This window comes from Crocodylus siamensis, chromosome 4 (genome assembly GCF_052110815.1).
Source record: "Crocodylus siamensis isolate JL-2025a chromosome 4, ASM5211081v1, whole genome shotgun sequence".
Lineage (NCBI taxonomy): Eukaryota > Metazoa > Chordata > Crocodylia > Crocodylidae > Crocodylus > Crocodylus siamensis.
In genome coordinates, this window is record NC_143398.1 from 201,931,515 (window position 1) to 201,953,924 (window position 22,410).

A 22,410-nucleotide genomic window follows, 5' to 3' on the forward strand; every position below is an offset into this window, starting at 1 on the left:
GGGAGTGGGGAGATTGAGACCTGTCTTTGTGAATGGGGGCTACACTGCCTGTTGACCCACATGGCCTACATGACTTATGAGGAGAGGCTGAGGGAACTGGCCTTATTCAGTCTAGGACAGTGGTTTTCAGCCTGTGGGCTGCAGACCCCTCATGGAGTCCACAGACCATGTCTAAGGGGTCTGTGAAAGATGACTATGATCAATCAAAAGTATGTGAATACCCACACTTAAATTCAAGGGGGTCCAAACCTCTATTCAAAATTTCCAAAGGGGTCTGCAAATGAAAAAAAAGGTTGAAAACCAAGGGCCTAAAGAAGACTGAGAGGTGATTTAATAGCAGCGTTCAACTACCCGATGTGCAGTTCCATAGAGGATGGAGCCGGACTGTTCTCCATGCTGGCAGGTGACAGAACAAGGAGCAACCGTCTCAAATTGCAGCAAGGGAAGTTTAGGTTAGATATCAGGAAAAAATTTTTCACTAGGAGGGTAGTAAAACAGTGGAACAGGCTACCCAGAAAGTGGCTGACGCCCCATCCTTGGAGGTTTTCAAAACCTGGCTAGACAAAGCCTTGGCTGGGATGACCTAGTTAGGGCTGGTCCTGCTTTGAGTAGGGGTTGGATGAGATGTGACCGCTTGAAGTCCCTTCCCACCCTCGCTTTCTATGACCCCCTTGTCCTGCCCCACAGGCCGTGACTGCATGTCTCCCAGGGAAGCGGATGAGCCGTGTGGGAGGGACACGGCCCGGGACAGGGGCAGAGGCTGAGCCCCTTTGCTTGGGGACTTCTGTCTACCCTCCTCCCGCACAACCCGGCCGAGCCAGCCCCGATAACCACAGCAACTCCGTGCTCCTCAGCAAGTCGCCCTGCTCCCTTCCGCTGGTCCTGCCCCGCCCCCCACAGCAGCTGTAGCTGGGTCTGCGCCGGGGGCGGGCGAGGCGCACTGATTGGCTGCGCGGCCCGCGCGGTGCCTGATGGGAAGCGGCCCGGCTACCCCGCTGCCCTTCAGCTGCGGCGACGGCGGGATGCGCGGGGTGTTCTACGGCAGGTACCGTGCAGGCGAGGGTGGGGAGCGAGTGAAGTTGCCTCTGCCCTCGGGGATCGCTGAGCGCAGGCCAGGGGCAGTTGCGTGCGGCTCGGCGGGCGCTGCGGCGCTCTGGGCTTTGGTCCCGACATCGCCCGCGTGCGGGAGCAGGGCCCGGTGCCGCGGGTCGCTGCCCCGCCGGCGCCGGGACGGGCGCGTCGAAGGCGGGGAGGCGCCCGGCTGTGCGGGCCGGGCTGCTCCTGCAGGGCTCCGTCTCCGAGGTGCTGAAGCGGGCAGCCCGCCCTGGGGGCCGAGCGTGCCCTTAGCCGGGGGCCCCGAAGCGGGCTCAGCTGCAGCGTGAGCAGGGGGTGGTTGGGGGAAACCGCGGGCCGAGAGGGGGTGGGAGTGAGGGCGATGGGAGCGCAAGCCCCAGGTGGCAGAGCCGGTTTTGAGGAAGAAGGGAGGATGTCTGTTCAGTTGAAAGGAGTATTTCCCAAGTTGAAATGACAGCCTGAGCTCCATCTTGTTTGAAAATGCATTTGTAAATGCTCCTTAGTCATTAAGGTCTCTGTAGATGACTTGGAGTAAGTTTCAAACTTGAAACTAGATTGTGCCTGTTATAATAAAAGGTTCTGAACTTTTTCTTAATGGCCTTCCTTTTACAAAATATCTATTTGCTAGAGCAGTGCAGATGAACCTGAGAGAGCAGAAAACTTCGAGCTCAGGTAAATCCCAAAGGAGATCAACAGTCTTCTAACTAAAGTGAGACAAAATGCTCAGAGCTTGGGTCTGTCCTGAAGAAAAGTCTGTGTAACTCATGCAGCTCTGTTGTCTGAACATAGAGCTAAGTAAGCAAGTGTACCTCACCTGCTTGCTGTTTTCCGTATGCTTGAATTGATGTGTTGGTTTGATATGTTTATAGCTGGCTTAAAGCCCTGTAGTCCTCTTGCCAAAGATAGCCTAAAGCCTTCCTTTGTGACTGTCATTCTTCTAATTCTGCTGATTACATTTCATGCTGGCTTGTGCTAAATACATTCTGCATACAAAAGATTGGCAGTATTCCTTTACACTGAGTGCTGTCATCAAATTTGGGTTTCTCTAGAAAGGCAGAAAGTGGGTATTAATGGTAACACTTCCATATTTTTTGTCTTAAATGGTATTGAAAGGCATTAGTAATGTTGCTGCGTATTATCTGGCAAGGGAAAACGTATACATACACACTACTGCAACTGTCGCATGACTGAGTAAAAAGAGGAATTCTGTATGAACTGACCAAATGAAGCCTTAGCAAGGAGGAGTACAACATAAAATTATTTGCTGTTGGTCGAGGCAGAAGAAGAAAGTGATTAGTAGGAGAAGTTTAATAGGGAGAGTCTGAAGTGGCACTGTGATTATGCACTGTATATAAATCAATGAATTTACTTTTGGTTGTTGGATATAACTTTAAGGAATGACATCAATTGTTTCTGCCTTCTAGAGCAGTACATGTACAACATCATCATGCTGGCCTGTATGAAAATGTAGCTGCATCAGCACTTTATCTGACTTCCTTCTTGCAACTTATTTCATAACTCTCTGAAAATAGAGGATTGATACTGACATCACCTTAAAAACATGATTATGTTTGACTGCAACTCTTGAAAGATCCAAATGTACTAGAGAATCATTAGACACTTGTGTTGTAGCTTGGCTATTATCGTTTTGTAGTGAAGATGGCATCTTTTCCTAGAACCTGTCAATAACAAAGCTTCTGCTCAAAGTCTCAAACCTGCAGTGCTTTGCATACAGACCTGCCAAATGGAAGTTATGTCAGATTCTCAGTGCTTAAAAAATATCTTGTTAACTGTTTGAAATCCCAGTGGATTATAGAACTTTTGATTTGTGACACTTCAGATATAAGGGACCCAGGCAATTGCTGTTTTCCTTTCGTAACTAGCAAAGGAGCAAGTTGCAGTAATCTGGCAGCAATAAAGTTGATTTGTCCCTCTGTTCTTGCAGTTCAAATACTGATTTGTATAGCATTTTTACAGATTGCTTCAGAAAACCTGTAAGACTTGACTCTATACATGTAGCTCCGGTTTTTGTTAGAATTTTTGGCTTTCCTGCATGGTAGCCTGTTCACCATCTTACAAGATGAGTACTATACCTACTCTATTGTGTTGCCTTGTTCTAGCATCCTCTTAAACATTTTTGGAGAAGAAATCTGAGTTAAATGAAATTCCGCTGGCTGCTGAATGCACCCCTGGGGGAGGCATGGGGGACGTGTGCCCTGCTGGATTTGTGCGTGGGATGGAGGTGGCCTCCAGGCTGGGGCTCTGCGCCCTGCTGCCTTTGCCCAGGGAGCTGCATGGTACCATGTTGTGCCTCCCACCACTGGCTGGGCAGGGGACGTGTGGCCAGCATGTGGCTCCTGGGGCAAAGGTAACAGAGCACAGAGCCCCAGCCCATAGTGGGCAGTGCGCCTCTGCCCGATTCACAAGTCTGGGGAGCATGTCCCCCATGCCTCCCCTAGGGGTGTTTGCAGCAGCAGAACTGTGCCCCCTGCCCTGTGCCCCTGGATGAACTGACTGCGGCTCTGTCCCACGACCTGTCGTGACCTTAGCCCTGGGGTCCTACTCGCTTCAGTCCCTTCCCCTACCCCACTTCCTTCCTCACTGTGGAGGCCTCGATCCTACTCCCTTTCCCCTCCACAGACTTACCTGCTGGGTGCTGCTCTACATGCTGTCAGGCTGCATTCCTGTAGGGTTACCATATTTCCAGTTTAAGAAAAAGGACATTGGAGAATTGAGGTTCCAGTTTTTCCATTTACATGTTTAGTGTGGATCCATCCCACCAGCAAGTGACTGAAAGTTGTTGCCCTTCTGATTATTACTCGCAGGTCTGGGAAGTAATTTGATGTTTTCAGCCCAGTTCCCAGGTGGGCTTGAGAACGGACTGGTTCTTGCAAACTTAGAAGTATACACAACTGTTTGAATTACTGTTGCCTTTTATATCTTCTCTATGTAAAGTGCAGGCTTTAGAGATGCCAGTCTGATAGTTCTCAAGAACGCTTGTGTGAAATCTTAATGCTCTGAATTAATTCCAAACAATCTGCACTCGAAATTTATCTATAACTAATTAGAAACCAGATTCTTGAGATTTTTTTTTTTCCCATTTACTAAATATTTTTGTGGTAGTTATATGAAGACTAGAAATTGATTTCTAACCACCCATCATCTTGTACTCACTTATTTAAAATATTTCCTGACCTAAAGCTCTCCAGTGCAAAATATAAACTTCTCTAGAATTGTGGTCAGTTAGTTAATAGAATGCTTTAATAGTTGATGGGTGGTTTGTGAAAATAGTGACTGGAGTTTAGAACGTTATGGGCAAATGACTGTATGCTGTATCACTTCATAATTTGGATCAGGGCAGCCTGACTCATGAACTTTGGGTCGGGCACTGACAGGTGGCTGCACCCTCTGCCTTTGCCTGCAGCAGCCAAATCTGAGACTTTTGATTCTATTTACACCTAGTGGCTGGGCTGGCCTATGAGATACAGGACTGTCCCAGACAATACAGGACATATGGTCACCCTAGTCATATGTGGCATGCAAGGGGTTAGATTGCAACCCTTGGGTTCCCACCAGGCTTTTGCTCTTCTTTTTCCCTTCCACACTCTCTTCCAGCTTTTGCTTCCTGTCCCTGTCCCAGGGACGAAGCAGTGCAGTGTGGCATGGGTTGGGGAGCTAAGGGTGACCCTACCACATTGTGCAGTTGTGGGAGATGGTGCTTGGATGGGTACACAGTGCAGCAGCTGGGGTGGATGGGTGCATCCCCATGGCATGTGACCTATGGGGCTTGTTTCCCTGGCCTGTTAGAAATTGCAAAGCCCTGATTTAGATATTGGAAAACATTTATAAAATATCTTTAAAATCTTGAAATACATAGTTTGAAGCATTTGTAATTGATTGCCACTACTTTTGCTCCTAGCTGTGAATTCCACTAGAAGATTGTTAAAGCTACCAAAACAAACACATCTTCTCAAACAAAAAAGATGGGTGGAGTCATTTCAAAGTGGAGGGTAAGTAAATGTTGTTATGATATAAAAAGCTAGTTTGTAAGACTGATATTTAAATAAAACTATTGCAGCAACTTGATATGCCTCTAACTAGAATCCTGGATTGAGTCATAGTGCTGAAAGACTCTAAACTTTTCTAGTGGCCTATTTGTTTAGAAACTGGTAGCCGAACAAAGTGTTCATATTACCGACATGGAAAATAGTGTAACTGGATTCAGAATCTGGGCGCCACACTTCAGGAAGGATGTGGACAACATGGAGAGGGTCCAGAGGGGGGTCACCCACATGATCGGGTCAGCAGGGCAGACCCTACAACGAGAGGCTACGGGACCTGAACCTGTTCAGCCTCCACAAGAGAAGGTTATGGGGGGATCTAGTGGCCTGTTACAAATTAGTCAGAGGGGACCAGCAGGCACCAGGGGAGTCCCTGTTCCCCCAAGCACTACCAGGAGTGACAAGAAATAATGGTCACAAGCTGGCAGAGGGTAGATTCAGGCTAGATATCAGGAGGTGCTAGTTCACTGTCAGGGTGGCTAGGATCTGGAACCAGCTTCCAAGCAAAGTGGTGCTGGCTCCTTCCCTGGGGGTCTTTAAGAGGAGGCTGGATGTATACTTTGCTGGGGTCGTCTAACCCCAGTACTCTTTCCTGCCATGGCAGGGGGTTGGACTTGATGATCTGCTTGGGTCCCTTCTGACCTTACCTACTATGAAATGATTATTCCAGTTCTTTTAGGGTAAGTGGTGGTGGGGGGTTGTATTATGATTTTTATTGCATCCTATTTCCTTCCTTTGGATTTTTCTTTGGATTGGTAAGTATTGGAAGTTTGGAGAATTTGTGTGGGTATCAAGGGCAACTGGTGCTGCCTTAGTGGGGGCAGAGGGGCATGTGGCCCCCCCCCCCCACATCCAGTCCCACCGACCACCAATCTCGCTGCCCGGGGGACCCCCATGGTTGATCCAGCAATGGCCAATCTCTGCGGCTGCTTCTGGGAGTGGCTGCAATGATCAGCCAGAGCTGGTGGCCCCCCTGCAAGTGCTCCTGCCTGCCCCCACTTCCCATTGCCCAAGCAGCAAGGATGGCTGGTCAGGGGGTGTATGTGCACTCCCTACACGTTGCCACTGGTGGGTATTAAGCAGTGCAGCAGGGCTGAAACCTTCAAATTTGGACTTCCTAGGCCTGTAAATATTGGTAGTTATAAGAGAAGAGGGGTAGGGGACAGGTTAATGTGTAGGCCTGTGTGAATACTTTTCTACTTGGCATTCACTCTGTGCCAGTGCGAGATAAGAAGGGACCTATCGAATTTGATTTAACAGATTTTATGGATTCTGCAAAATCTAGCATTGCCTGCAGAATCTGTGAAATCTGCAGGGGGGAAAAAATTACGGAAAATAAAATGTTAGCTCACCAGAGGGAGTTCTTAGCGGCAGCCTGCTGGGGTGGGGAAGCGGAGAGTTGGGGGCTGCCCGCTTGAAGGACTGCTGGCAAGATGGAACCCTCCCACCTCCATCACTGGTTGGCTGGGAGTGCTGCTTGTCATATGGCTCTGTACCTCTCTACTAGTTGGCGAGGGGTGGAGCCTTGTGGTGGACAGCTTTGCAGCCAATTGGTGGCAAGGAACAGGGCCACTGGGGCTCTTCAGTCAATCAAGCATGGGGACCCATGTGTTCCACCCATGAAATGGCAGCTTGGGCCCATGTTCTGACTGAGAATTGGGTAGGTCCCTAGAGATAAAGGTTTTAGGTTAGATTGACCTACTGTAGTCTGACCTATATGGCATCTCTTAAATGTTCATAGCAGGTTGCGATCTCAATACTGCCTTGGCACTTAATTAGGATAGACAGCAATATGTATGTTTGATAAGGTTGGCTGCTGTTTCTTTTAGCTTAAGACAAATGGGTAAGTGAAGGAGAATATCAGCCTTTCTCTTGTGTATTGGTATCTGAGTATTGGCTAATCACTTGTAACACAGAAGTAATCTTTGCTTCCTATGTTAGGAGCATGAGCTTGATTTGTATTATTGAGATGAGTAGACAAAATAAATGAGCAATGAGGTTGGTGATCATTCTTACCATTTGCAGAAGAAAATGTCATAATCTAGGCCATGGGTTTTCAACCTTTTTAAATAAGTGTACTCCTGGTGGCTGGATGTGGAGCGGGGGTGGCACATGGCTGAATGCAGAGCAGTGGCACGGAGTGGTGGATGCAGCGGCTGTTGCAGCAGTGTTCAAGTCGTCCAATCCCGCCGTCCCCCCCCCCCCCCCCCCCCCCGGTGTCCAGCTGGCCAGGTGGTACCTGTGTGGCCTGCAGAGGAGCAGCACTGCCCTTGCCCCAGTCCTGCTCCTGGGAGGCCTGGGGGCATGGGGTGGTGGGTGGTGGCACTCTGTCCCTGCCCACCCGTCCGCACATACCCGCTAGGGCCTTCCCAAGTACCCTCACAACCCCTGATCTAGGCTCTTGGTTCCTTTGCATATTTAAATGTGTCCCCTTTTATATAAGTATAAAGTAAATGATAGCATGAGTTTAAAACCTGGGAGGTTGGCCTCTATTCACATCTTCTCCCTCACTTCATTCACTTCTTTACTCACTTTTTCTTTAATCTCCATGAACTCTCTCATTTATTTTCTACCCCACATCTGCTACTGTCTATTATAGTTGTTCTTTCACAGGTTCCCCCTCAGTCTTACATGTCTGTACACTGGATTAGTTACTACAAAAGAGGGGAGAGCCAAACTGTAAAGAATGGCTCTGCCGCAATTGTACTGAAGTAGTACCCAAGACTGCTACCAGTTGGCAGGGTGTGTATCTATGGAAGGAGCTGTGACAAAGTAATACCAGCTGGAAATGTCTTTGGAGAGAGGATGATTAGCAGGGATCCTGGTTTTTGCCTGATTTTAAAAAATTGCAAATTTGCTGATTTTAAAAACCCCAAAGTCTGTAATTAAAATTAAAGGCCCGCTACAACCACCCCTGGCCCTACTGGTGCTCCTCACTCACTCCACAGCCCTGCTTGTGCCCCTTGCCCCTCATCCACAGCCCCTGCCTCCTCCCCCAGCTCTGCCAGAGCTGCCTCTAGTAATGGGGCTAGGGACCCAGGTCTGCAGCTCCCTGCCCCTGGCAGAAGGCAGCTGCTGTAGGAGAAGGAGCATGAAGCTGGCTCCCCCAGTCCCGGCTGCCTGCCTACTGTGAGCTTGGGTGGGGGTGGGGCTGGCTCCCTGCTGCAGTGCACACTCCTGAGGGGCTAGGGTACCTACACCCCACAGTTCTGTGGGGGGTAGATGCATGCTGCAGGCTTGTGCTCCCTGCCCTGCTGCCCTCCCCTGGGGCCTCTGCAGCGCAGTGTGTGCAGCTGGGCACAGCGGGGCTGTGAAGGAAAGCTGCTTGCCCCTGTGAGCTCCACACTGCCCTGGTGACACTTCCCCAGTGCGCAGGGACAGCAGTGAGGGGCATAACCCTCATTTTACGCTAGTAAAGGGGAAAATCCATGGTTTGCTCCATTTTTCCATGGGAAACGGAAAACCCTGATGATTAGTCAGTAACACTGAAACTTGAGAGAAAGTACAATTTATTTTTATCTTGGAATGAAAATACTTTAATCTGTTGTGCTGGATGACTATTGCTATTGCCATGCTGGACACTTGGGTATCTGCAGCTTTTAAATATTAGTTTAAAACTTTTTTTCTGTTCCCTGTAAGCAGGCAAAACCTTCTACTGTAGAAGTATTGGAGAAAATTGATAAGGTATGTATTTGGCTGTTCATTATGCCTGTTTGTTTTTGTTTAGTTTAGAAATAGATCTGGTATCTGTCTTTAAAAGTGTGGCAGTTTTACAAATATGGAAATAAGTATTATATAAATGCTTATTTTATAGCATTCATGTACTGGAGGCTGGGGATTTTAGGTGAAAGAAAATAGGGAGCAGAACCTTCAGCATTGGTTTTTAAGCACAAACAGTATTTACTGAAACAATGACAGACGTTATTGTTTGTCTACATATGTATTCAAGCTAATGTGAAGGAATGCTAAGGGTGGCCTAGTTGTACAATCCTATTATGGCTAATGCTTAAGCACTCATTTTGTGTTCCCCAGAAACATTTCACTAAAGCAAAGTTCTGTTTATTAGGTTCATTAGCAGACCTTCCAGTGCAAGTTAAGTGTTACAGAGTTTTCCAAGGGGGGTGTTAGGCAAGGACAGAATAGATAATTAAGTGATTTGGTATTATTCTACTTGGTATTTGATACAGGTGCCAGTGGTCCATAGGAAAATTACATATTTTGAAATATGCTGGTGGCAGTTTTCTTTGTGTAGCTAATGAAAATGTGGATGATCCTGTCATCATTCAAAGTAAAGTCAAAATAATGGCACAGCAGAATACTTCTAGATTATTAATTAATCTGCCAGAAACAGTATTCAAATATTCATGATTCTTAATAGGATAGAGCATTGAAATAAAAACTTACTTGAAAAGGTGGTTGAAATATTTTAGCTTACTCATGTGAGAAGATGATACTATTAAATTAGGGCACATCTGAGGTTTAACAAATGCCACTTAAAGCATCGGTACTCAAACTGTTTTGAGGAGCTCTTTTTAGTGACTATAGAAACATTGACAATTGTATGGTGCTAATTCTCACTCTTGTTTCCAAATTACTAAATCGTACTAAGATAGCTAACTATATAAATTTCCAATATAAATATTATTGTTCCAGTTGCTGTAGTGCCCAGGAATCATTAGTGGAGTGCAGGTGATTCATGTCACAATCTTTGTATTAAGATATAATTCATGTTATGAAAATTATACACTGTCAAGTACAAGAAGTGTGTTTGTGTAGAAGCTTTATAAATATAAACCGAACCATTTAAGTTTAGCAAATGTTATAAAGGTAGCAAACCTAATAAGATGACAAAGAAAATGAAGATTATAAATTTACTTTGTTAACCTTATCTACATTTATAAACTTACATTTATTTACAGGAAATACAAGCATTAGAAGAATTCAGAGAAAAAAATCAGAGGCTGCAGAAGCTATGGGTTGGAAGGCTACTTCTCTACTCTTCAGTTCTTTATCTTATTACCTGTTTAATTGTATATTTGTGGTGTCTTCCTGATGAATGGACAGCAAGGCTGATTATGACGCTTCCGTTTTTTGCGTTTCCATTGATGTAAGTAAACTATGCCTTTTTTCTTAACTGCTATCTCTTTCTTAGAAGGAGATGGAAAGTACTTTTCATCAGGGGCTTCTGTTTTTTTTGACAATTCTTGACTTGTCAGAACTTGCTGGATTTTCTCTTTAAAATAGATCCGAGTAGTTAGGCATATGCTTTCTTTGTGGGAAATATCTCTCTTGGGCTATACTGAGTATGAAGGACAACTAAAAGATTTTTCTAGTCAAAAGATACTAACATCTAAAATTGTGTGGCTTATTAGCACCTTAATTAAGGTTGTATAATTCAGAAGAGCCATAAATACTAGAGGATGTTGTATAAGATTACTGTTCATCTGTTTTGTTTTGTGTTTTCAATTCTTATTTAGGAAAATTATCTTGAATCTTGTCTGAAAGTGGTACACAAAATAAACTAGCTACACAAAATGCTGCCCTATGCAAATGGGAAAGATGATTTCTCCTGTTTTGTCAGTTCTGGTACTTTTTGCTTGTAAACTAGGCAAAGATTGAAACTAATTATTTTGCTCCTTAAACATACAGGGATACATTTTTAAGTGTTGGGTTCTTTTTTTTCCCCCAAAATGTTCTTGGCTTTGTTTTTTGCTGTCTTAGAATTTTTAACATTTGCTAATAATAACTCTCTCTAGATGTACAATATAAAGAATGGATGCTTATTGTTTTCATTCAGCTTATTTGAGACTTTAACTTTCCAGGTACTACTTGTTTTCTAAAAAATATTTCCCTCCCTTTTCCCCGCTCCCCCCCCCCCCCCCCAAAAAAAAAATTGCATAGAGGCGAATTAAGAGAGAGAGAGTTCAATTCCCTTAACAAGCACTTCAAGTTTGAGTTTGTTTGCAAATTTATTTTTGCCTGAATTGACTGTTCAAGGTTTCAAACTTTTGGGGTGGGGAAAAATATGGGGTCAGAGTTAGTCCTCTGAGGCTCTTACTGTGATTACTATAGTAAGATTGAATGTAAATCATGCACAGCAGAACATACCAGATTTCTTGTTTTAAAATACTTTTGTGTGCGTGTATGCATGTTTGTGTGGACACGCTCAGTGGTCTTCAACCTGGTTAGATTTGAGGTACCCCTTGGAAAATACCAGCTCTTAGCTGTTACTTATTTTTTGAGTACAGAAAAATATTGGAGCATTTTTTTTTCCTGTTGCAGAGTACTTGGAAAGACTCACAACAGGTTACAATAGGAGTGCTCAGCCTTGGGCCTGCAGAGAGTCCCCACAGGTCTGGAAATCTGGCAGCAGGAGATCAGATCTCTGGACCCTGCGTGTCAAGTCTGGCACCTTATCCCAGTGCACAGGACTGGGTTGGGGGGTGGTGCTGGGCTGGAGAGGGGGCAGTGCTAGCTCTCTGACCCAGTCCTGGCATGAGAAGGGCTGGTGGGGATGGTGCCTGCCACCTTGGACCCAGTCCTGGCATGGGTGATAGGGAGGGGGCAATGCAGGTAAAATCAGGGTGGCCAGCTTATGTCATCTAGGCCACTCATCTGGCCTGTGGAGCCAAAAGTTTGAATACCACTGGGTTACAATGTTTTTGACACTCTGGATTCCTACTTGAAATCTCTGGATTGGTCTTGTGAATCAGACACAGATGATAGTGCTATACGGTTTGGTACCCTTAAAGATCTTATGGCAGGTTCAAAATCACTTTATTAATGAGTTACTCTACAGTTTTAGCATTTGTTTGTAAAGGGATGTATATATCATGAAATTCTCTTGGGAGGGAAAGTATGTAGACCATTTACCTAGGTAGCAATGTAGTAAACTGGACTTGGCTGATTTAGAATATAAGGGTCAAAATGGGCATTTTCAAAAAAAGAATGATTGGCCTTCGTTTTCTAGTGCAGTATTCTTACCTGTAAAACTTGCTCATGACATCAAGGAAAGCAAGTCAGGAAAGGAGTACTGATAGCTTCCCCTTTACACTCAGGGCAAAATTAGTGTAGATAGTGTGTTGTTGTTTAAGGAGCTGACTCCTAGTACTTGTTTGCTTGAGTTTTTACACTGGATCCTTTGTTCTTTTCCTTTTCTTTGTTCAATGCATGTTCACTTTTGAATGATTGGCTTCCATAAACTCCTGGGCCAAGCAACCATCGAACATATGAATGTTTAGAACTAAATGTTTCTCTGTTATAACTTGCAAACGTGTGTCTATTTGTTTTTGTTTCCTTTTTATTTCCCCCTCCCAGGTCCCATACTCTTCAGTTTTTATCTGGCAGGTGTAAATGGCAAGTAGCTGCCAACATGTCTGTGCTCTCAATCAAGAGATGAATCCACCACGCTGAGTGTTTGGTGCCACCCAGTACTAGCTCTAGAGAGTTTTCTGTTCTAAGCAAACTATAATATGTCTGCCTCTCCCAGGCTGCAGTCACTCACTAACATATTACTGCCTTGGGTCATTCCCCCAGAGTCTGAGCACATTACAGATGCTGGTACAGTCAGTTAAATTCTAAGAATATGTAACATACATTCAGAATACACTTTAATAGCTATTGAGCGCTTGAAAAATATGGCAGTATATCAGGAGGCCCCACTTCTTCAAAGTGCAACTGTGGGGCAGATAATGCATCGCTGTGGGCTGGGGGTTGAGTACCTCTGCTTTATACCATCTCTTTGCTCAGCCTGCAGCACTAATTAAAAAAAAAAAAAGGAGCTTGACTACTATTAAATAAATACAAATGCACCTATGAAAGGAAATGGAGCACATGCTCCGTACCAGTATAGAATTAGTCCTGATATAGACACTGATTGTTATCTCATTTACTTCATTGAGAAATGCTGTTCACTGTGTAAAAGAACTGTTACCATTTTCATACTACTTAATAACTCTTTAAAAGATAGCTATTGAAACATGAATCTGAAAGTGGAATGCAATAGTGTATGCCTTTTCATAATTCTGCCTCAGTGGCTTGTTGTGTGACCTCAGACAATCAATTCACTTTCTTACTATATCTCCTTGGGTATCGGGGTAATGGTTAAACTAACTCCGTGTGTATGTGGTTCTTACTGCTAGTTGCTGCAAGCATTTTGAACAGAAAAGCCAAAGAGAAGTGTCAAACTATATGCTTATTAAGCAGTCATGCTGCTGTTTTATCAAACCCTTCATAGGATTTTCTTTCTCTTGTGGAAAGTATGATTTTTTGAGTAACTCTAACCTCTACTGGACTTCTAACTTTTATTTTTGACTTTCATCTAATTCAGTCCCTCTGTTACTCTGTAGTATAGAGCGTGACATAAGGAGGGCCTCACATGTCTACTTGCCATTTGAGTTAGATTTGTTAATTTGCCAGGAAAAGCTTCCAACTTCATTAGCATAAGTAGATTTAAGCCTTTTTTCTTAATTTTTCAAGTTCTTATGACTGCAAGGAGAACATTCCAAATATAACTGAATGTGAATAATGATGGCTTTGTCTTTCCAAAAATGTGGATAGATTACTGATTTATTTTCTACTGAAGCAGCAGTATAAAATTGACCAGACTTGCAGCAGTTTTCCTATTACTATTGAGCCCTGTAAAATTGACCAGAATCATGTCAATCTATTTTTCTTGGAAAGCTTTTAAGGTAGCAACTACACTGTAGTTGCTGCTCAAGGATTTCACTGGTATCAAACCACCCTCACCAACTCCCAAATATGAATTTACCTTGTAAGTCTAGTCCTATGATCAGTATTTACCAGTTTATTGCCATGTTACACTTAAAATATTAAAGTAGCTTTTGATCTAGCTTCCTATAAGAAATATGTTTTTATTTTTTTAAGATGTTACCACAGCAAAGTTCTGTTCTTACTTGAAGCCTATTAAAAATGGAACTAAATATGCATCTTTTATTTATTTATTTATTTATTTATTAATTATTGCAGAACTCTTTATTGTTTGGGCTTAAGAAAATAATTTATTCAATCTTAGCAGCTAATAAAATATGTTGTTACTTTTTAGACCTCTTTTATATAATAATTTATCTTGATTACACTTTAATGGAAATATTTTTTACTTTGTGTATGTCAAGGCTGACTGCTATATGAAGACATACTTGCATTTCACTCATAGCTCTCTGTTTTATAATACAGTCTAAACACTTTCACTTTTTTCTGCCTAGGTACTAAATTTACTTCAGTGAAAGTGCTTGAAACTAGCTGTTCTGTGAAACATACATTCCTAGTCAACATTCATAACAGGTTATTTTAAATCTATTTTGGGGGGCTGTTCCCACCCATAGTGCAAGATGAAGGTTGCTTCCCAGTACAAGCTAAACTCTTCAGTTTTATTAGTCTAAATGCAAACTAACTTTATTTTTTCCCCCCCTCAGAATCTGGTTTATAAGAACACTACTCATTTTCTTCTTTTCCAAAAGAACAGAAAAGAATAGTAAGTTTATTTCCAATTTTTTTTAAAAAAAATGTGTGAAACTAATTAGGAGTGTGCTGCCTCATTTCCTCCCCTCTATCTTGCTCTTCTGTCTGACCTTTATTGCAGCTTCTTCATGGAAGTGTTGTTCAGTTGGTTAAAAAAATGTATCCATACTGGTTATCAGTGGTTCATTGTCAAAATGGGGGGGATGTTTCAAGTAGATCCTTCAGGCATCTGGTTTGGACATGGCTCTAGTCAGTATTTTCAGTAGTGACTTGTATGGTGGCATAAAGAGTCTGCTTATAAAACTTGTAGGTGAAACCAAACTGGGAGCAGTTGTAAAACAGGACTTGGAATAAATTGAAGAAATGCTCTGAAATCAACAAAATGAAACTCGAGAGAGGAGAAGTGCAAGTTGTTAAACTTGGGAGAAGTCAAATGCACAATGTGAAAAGGGAATGACTGGCTAGGCAAGTAAAGCTGTAGAAGAGCACCTGCAGAGGTCTAGTGGACCACAAATTGAGTGTGATACAAAAAATGAAATGCTGTTTCAAACATGGCAAATCTAATTCGGGGAAGTCTTACCATGAATGAATTAAGTCGCTATAGGCAGTAATTCTTCTGGACTTGGTCCTGATGAGGCCTTAGCTTGAGTACTGTCTGGTTTTGGGTACCACATTGTAATGAAGATGCAGACCTGTTGGCAAGTGTTCTGAAGAGTTAAATGAATTGAGTGGCTTTGAGGAAATGATGTGTGAAGAAACCTTGAAAAGATTGAGTTTGTTTTTTTTGGTCTAGCAAATACATGACTGGGGAAAGGGAAGAGTCAGTGGCATATTTAGCTTTCCAGTATGTAAAGATTTTTTTTACAAAGAGGAGGATGTTCAATTGTTCATGTCAGCTTCAGATATGATGAGGAATCTTAGCTTAATTTGCAGGTTAAGTGTTAAGAAAAGCTTTTTTAGTAAGAGTCATGCAGCACAGGAGCAAGTGACCTATGGAGCTCATATGATTATTAACTTCACGGGAGGTTTTTTAAAATCAGGTTAGATAAACCTCTGCCAGGGATTTATACTGTAAGGAATGTGGACTGGGATGACCTCTTGAGGTTCATTTCAGCCTGTTAACTTTTTGTAACGTTGCACCCCGCTTTTCAGCTGCTAAATTGAGTTGAGCCAAAGATGCATGATATTGTAGTTGGATGATAACTTCTAGTAATCGTCTCTTGATGATAGAGGAGGGACATTTGCTCTATGAATTTATCTTGTGGATCATTCTTGCTCCCTTTGCCGTTCCTGTTGTACTAATCATATATAAATAAAAAAGTTTCCCAAGTTTTAAAATTATTGCAGTACTCCATGGAGCTGCATCTGAAGCTTACTTCATGAAAATGTACTTAAGTTGCATGCTGTGCAATAGTATAAGTCACTGCAATATAATATGGTAGTTGTTCAACTGCACTTGCACCACTGGTGCAGTTCAAGGTGCTAAATGTTTAGGGCTTCTAGAGAAGTTATCTACTACTATCTATTCATCTCCCATAGAAATTGCCTGTAGTGCATTGGAGGTCGGATCATGTAATTCGTATGACTAATGAATTTCAAAGGTGCCTAATTATGAGAGTAACTGATACCAGCTGGTCCAACTACAGGTGGTATTAGGTCTTGCAGCATATATTGTTGCTCTCCTTTGCGACTGAATAGTTGTTAGCTGTGTTTGTGTATATAATATTAATTCTGTACATCTGCCCATTAAATACTAAGGAGTTTATTTTATAAATTAGAAATAAAAATGGCTTGTTGCTTGAATGTCAGCTGAATGTGCAAACTAGTATAAATTCCTTTTTAATTTTGAGAAATATTAAAGCTGTTCCAAGAGGATTAAGTAATATGAAAAAAAATCTTGTGTTTTTCTTTCTCCATTTATTTGGGATGATCTAAATAATGGTTATGTAATTTGATCACTTCAATTTTGTTTTTGCCTCTACTTTTCCCCAATGTTATGAGGTACATTTCTGGAAAAAATGGCACTAACAAAGTAATTTTGGAACCCACAAAATGAGATGTATAGAGGAAGAGGTTGGGTGCTAAACTTTCAATAGAGGAGGAATACAAGATAGTAAATACTCTCCTATATTTTTCTACTTTAGTAAAATCCATTATTCTATGCGTAGTATTCTATGAAGAAGGTAGCAAAGAATTGGTAGCATCAAGGGAATTCATTCTTTTACATTACTCACCGGCTTATTACAGTGAGGTTTTTTTTTTTTTTTTTTTCCATGAGTGCAAAATTGCTAACATTGACTTCCAGGAAAAATCCCACTTGCATTTGACTTCATTTTTTTTCCTACAGAGATAACAGAGGTTAGGTGTTGTGCCTACTAGCTCTAACTGTGTCCCTTCTTTTTGCTGTGAAATGACCTTCTAGTAGTAATAGCTTCTCTTATAAAACTGGAGTTTTGTTAGAGTTTGGAAATGTTGGAAGGGTGAAATATAGATTCAGATGTTAAGTTTGCAATTGATCTAGCATTTGAAACTACCCTGCATAACAGACTTCCTTGAAGTATATTAAAGCAGGTGAATCTAGGTCTCTAATACATGTATTAAAACTTGGTTTTAAGGTTTTTCTGGTGAGTCAGACTCCTTTACAGTCTTGAGCAAATTTTGCCTGTTGTATTAATTTTAATATAGGTCAAAACAGGTCTTGTGCTAGAAGTAGTTCGCTTAAAGAAGTAGTACATTAAAAGTTTTTTATCGTTGCATTCTGTCACTCTAGCTATACAGATAAAACTAAAAAATATAACTTTTATAAGAGACCTTATTGTCATTTAAGAATTTATATTATCAAAATATAAGATTTGCTGATAGTTGGTATGACTTGGAGCCAGCATGTGAACATTTTCTGATCTCACAGTTGGGAGGATAGATATTCAACCTATGCATGCTGAAATTAGTATCATTTTTCAAATGTATAAAATGATCCATATCTTCCTTTTTTTTTTTTTTCTTTTTAAGGTGAAGCATTAGAAGAACTAAAATCCCAAAAGAAAAAAATAGTAAGTAAACTTTACTTCAAATAAAATTATCCGTTAAATCTTATTTTTATATATACTTTCCACAGTTCTACTGATTGTTTACCTGTGTTACATAGCTTCAGAGTTTCATTTTTTTTTTTAAGCTACTTTTTGTTTTCATGTATTCACAATATAGTTTAAGCGTTCCCCCTCATCTCGCCAAAAACTGGTTAGAACTAGTTCTTGCATGTAAAAATCAATGCCTTGTTGGTTTTTTTGGTTTTGTTTTTTTTGTTTTGTTTTGTTTTAGTTTTATTTGGTTGAATCAAAGATCTTGGGGCTGTTGAATATATAAGCTTATCTTATTTAATGACGGATTGCAAAAACGAACTTTAACCTATTGGCATGCTAACTAAGCTTACCTTGTATGGTGAAAAGTGTCTGCTACTCTAGTACAAAAAAGCAAAACACATCCCCGTGACTTAAAATAATACAGTACGCAATAGTTGTCTGTTAATTCTTTATTCAATAAGCCTAATTTAATATAATAAAAAATAAAGACAAGTTTTTACAGGCAACTGTCACAGTTTTCCTTAACCTAATATTTAACTCTGCTTTACAGAGGTTATTTGTAATATTGCTACTGCTAGAGAAGTCATTACATTGATAGAAATATTCTTTTCTGTGATGAGGGAAGGAAGGAGAAGAGGGACAGTAAATACCAATTCATGCCATATTCTGAAAGAGAGTATGATGGTACTTGCATTTTTAATTTCACTTCAGAAAAAATTCCTGGCTAGAATTAGCTAATTCCTTTACTCCTTCATCATGATTAGGTTGCACTGGAGCTAGACTCTTCAGTGAGCATCAGCAGACAAGAACAAACAGCTTAACAGAACAGATTTTGAAAGCTTGAGTTGTAAAACTTACTAAGTTCCATGCAGGAAGGATGATTTCCTGGGAACTAGAGGTGCATATCATATCGGCACCAATGAAAGGACATTATTGTCACTCAGCTTTTTGTGGTTGATGTTGCCAATAAATGCCATGTGTATGCATGCAGCCGCAACATGCATGTACCAAGGAATTCAGCCTGGCACCTTGTAGAGCAGCATCCAGTTGGTAAGTCTGTGGCATGGGAAGGGGTGTGGGGGGTGCAGATAGAGGCCCTGGCGGTGAGGGATGGAGTGGGGCTGGGGCAGGGCCAGGCACTGCCCAGCCAAGGCGTGGCTTGTCCAGGAGGCAGTGTGTGTGGGGGGGCGGGGGGACAGCTCCTGCTGCTGCACATGCTCCTGGAGGAAGCATGGGGTGGCGTATGACCATCATATCAATGTGTGGGGAGAGGGTGGGCTGTCGCTGTGCACTCATTTGCTGCACTGGGCTCTTCCCAGCAGCTATGCTAGGGCCAGGGCAGGAGGCAGTGGAGCTTTTAGGGGGTACAGCAGGGACAGGTGTTGCCCTGACTGGGCAGGGCAGGGTGAGGGATCAAGCCATGTGGCTCACCTGATGAGGTGTGGATCCCACCACTACATGCACCCCTGGAGGAGCCATGAGGGACATGTGTCCCCCCAGATCTGTGTGGGATGAAGATGGGTTGCCACTGCATGGTAGGGTGGGGGCCAGTGTCTGGCTCTTCCTGGTGTGGGGAGGAGGGGGAGCTGGGCTGTGCTGTGCTTGTGGTGGTGTTGGGGTGAGGGGGACTATGTGATGGGCTACAGCCACTCTAGAACTTGCCGTATCTTCCTCTTTTTTCCACCCTCCAGTGCTGCTGCTGCCTGCCCAAAGTGCAGCCCTGGCCCAACCCCTGCACCAGGGGACAGGCTCCAGGCTCTTCCACCCTGCACACAGATCTGGGGGGCTCCCCTGCCCCACCAGACGAGCCTCTTGCTACTCCGCCTTGCACCCTGCCCTGGCTGAGCAGTGCCTGCCCCTTCCCCAGCCCCACTCCCTCCTTCACCACAGGGGCCTTGATCTGCCATCCCCCATGCCTCTTTCCCCCCCTGCTTTGCTCCCCTTCCCCCAACAGACTTACCAGCCAGATGCTGCTCTTCCAGCTGGCCACATGCATGCTCTGGCTGTGCACATGCACACAGCATTTATTGGCCATATAAGCCAAAAAAGCAGATTGCTGATGATGTCAATTTTCCTTTTTATTGGTGCCGATACATCGGTCCATATTGTATCGGTGCACCTCTAATTGTAATGTAGCTAGACTTGAACTAATCTAGATGTTCATATGTGAAACCATTATGTTGAAAGAAGCTGAATCCCCTTCAAGCTCATGAAACACCAATGCAATGTATTTCCTGAAAGAAGAACTATTATGTGCCAACCAGCTTCCAGATATTGTTTGGGTATGGATTCATGCTGAGTACTATGCTGCAATCCTATTTACATAGTAAGCCATGGATAGCTATAGTTAACTTATACATGAGACAGAAAAGCCTTTTCACTAAATGCAGAAGGGGAAAAAAAGCAACCCCCGTCTCTCTTCCCTCCCCCCCCCCCAAAAAAAAAAAAACCCAACCAAAAAACACCCCCATTCTTGGGTTCTCAGCTGCTATGAAACAGTGACTCAAGATCCTCAGGTTGTAATCCCCTCTGTATCCAAAAGGTGGGTAGGCAACTTTAGTTAAAATAGAGGTTACCTTTGTTCTTACTAGTACAGATGTGACTTCATTCATACTGGGCTTCAGCCAGCTAGTAAACACTGACAAAGCTGAGCAACTACTCCCAAATGAAATGAAAGGAAGAGTCTATAGTGTACGTGTAGGGTAGTTGCAATAGCCTATTCCTTCCCTAACTAGAAGGGATGAGTAAGGCACTGACTGCAAGCACCAGCAGCATCCTGCAGTGTTTCTGCACTCCTGCTTTCTGGTGCTTGGCATTACCCCTTTCCTTCCCCACCAGTTCTTCAGTGCTTGACAATATCTGCATAAGGCATCAAAATTACTAGTCATGCCTCCTCTCCTAACAGCCTCAAGTCTATGTTGACCAGGAGAAATGATGACACAGGCTTGAGTACCACAGATAAGAGCCTACTCGGGAGGTGAGAAGGGTCAACAGAATCCTTGAAACTTTGTCAGAAAGAAAAGCTGCTGCTTAGCCTCAGCTGAGCTAATAGTGTGGATTTGGATCTGTAAGCAACTAACTTGTGGGATAGATGCTTCATCTGTCCTTATTCACTGGGTCAGCCTGATATTATAGGTGACATTCTTTCAGTATTGTTGTTTTTCCCCATAAATACGTGCATCTCCTGATGTGGTGAGGTGAAGATCTGGAAAACGTTAATGAAATATTTTCTTTGAGAACACATCCCTATGAGAAGGAGGGAAAGTGTATGATTTAAATAGTTAAAGGCAAGTTAAAGACTAGTTAAAGGCAAAACAAAGGGGATTACTCTCTCCTTAATCACAGGACAAGCCCATCTTTTTTTGTGCTGGAATAGGTTTTGCAGCTTCTGCTGGTCCATCTTGGACTCTAAAAACTCTTCATCTGTTAGTGAAGATGTCAAAGCATAAATCAAATTTTTTACTCATGGGAGAGTTCAGGAAATTTAAGTACATTAAAACCTGAATAGAAGATATACTGAGATTATGCAAGTAGTAGTGAGGGGAAAACTTCACCTGTCATTTTTTTTTTTTCAGAACTTAAGAAGATTTGAGTTTACTTTAGCCCAGTTATGAATGTACTATATACCTGTCCTAAAAAACAAACCAGAAAACATTTACTGTCAATACAGGTAAAAATAGAAGAGGCTTGTCAAGATCTGGGCTTAAAATCCTTGACTAGATTATGATAACACTTCAGTGGCAGTCACCAGTAATACGATATCCCTTGTAACTTGTGTAAGGGAGAGAGAATTTTAAAGGGGGGAGAAGAGGATACTCAAGTCCTTTTATTCATTGTGGTGCTTTGTTACGTCTATATAGTATACTCTGTTTAAATGTGTAGCCTCAGCACTGAAATAATGCTATGCACTTAACCAAACCAGTGCGTACTGAACACAGTACTGTGGTATTAGCAGCACCAAGACCAGCTAAGTCCCATTAGTTCCAGAGGCTTCTATTAGTCCGTTTCAGGTTTACTATTAGATTTTGAAAATTATGGGAATGGATCAGTTTCCAAGGTCCTTCCCTTTTGTCATTTCAGGTGCCAATTTATTATGCTTCAAAATGGTGAGATTAATGAATTTAGAGCATTCTCTGACATCATTTTTGTAATGTAAAGTTCATGGGCCTAAACACCATCTATCTGCATATTTGTTTCAGTGTAAACTATAGGCAAAACATTGGTGTTGGTTTTTTGTTAAGTGTTTGAGCAAATAATGAACTTATCCAAAATGCATATAAATAGATTATACAATACTGAAATTGCAAACCTTTCCAAAAACTGAAGTAGACTGGGTTGCACTAACCACCATATCATCCTTAAAAAAATCACTAACTCTTAAACTGAATCATCTTCTGCCTGCTTTCCAAGAAGACAATAGAATCCTACCTTGCCAAACACTGTCCTGGCTGAAATTTAAGGTAAGCATGCATTACAGTGCATTTTCTGTAACTGAGACTTGTGTTGCCTCTGAGACTTGTCAGTACAGTTGGGAAAGCTGTCCTTTGTTCCCCACAAATCCTCATATATTTGTTGCAGTTCAAGTAGTGATTTTTTTTCTGTTTTCCCCATGCGTCTGTCTTTTTAGTTTTGGCTATTGTAAATATTAAAAGAGCTAGTTTTTTTTCAGATATACTTTAGGAAAATTAGGACATGCACTTAAGCATGGGAGTTAG

General features: G+C 42.4%; 1 protein-coding gene across 4 annotated transcripts in view; it reads left to right on the top strand.

Moving 5' to 3' along the window:
* Nucleotides 1-938: 938 nt before the first annotated feature.
* The window catches only part of LNPK (lunapark, ER junction formation factor), a 61,253-nt gene continuing 39,781 nt past the window's right edge, over nucleotides 939-22,410 (top strand). Inside the window, exons 1-7 of one of the 4 annotated variants that reach the window (XM_090045420.1) lie at nucleotides 998-1,045; nucleotides 1,703-1,746; nucleotides 4,994-5,084; nucleotides 8,775-8,819; nucleotides 10,055-10,242; nucleotides 14,570-14,628; nucleotides 17,625-17,665. In XM_090045420.1, the coding sequence (XP_089901546.1) occupies nucleotides 5,058-5,084; nucleotides 8,775-8,819; nucleotides 10,055-10,242; nucleotides 14,570-14,628; nucleotides 17,625-17,665 (360 nt within the window). In that variant the 5' untranslated portion in view covers nucleotides 998-1,045; nucleotides 1,703-1,746; nucleotides 4,994-5,057. Of the gene's footprint in view, nucleotides 1,046-1,702; nucleotides 1,747-4,993; nucleotides 5,085-8,774; nucleotides 8,820-10,054; nucleotides 10,243-14,569; nucleotides 14,629-17,624; nucleotides 17,666-22,410 lie in introns of all 4 variants that reach the window. The other 3 variants (XM_090045422.1, XM_090045419.1, XM_090045421.1) reach the window with 3 other exon arrangements.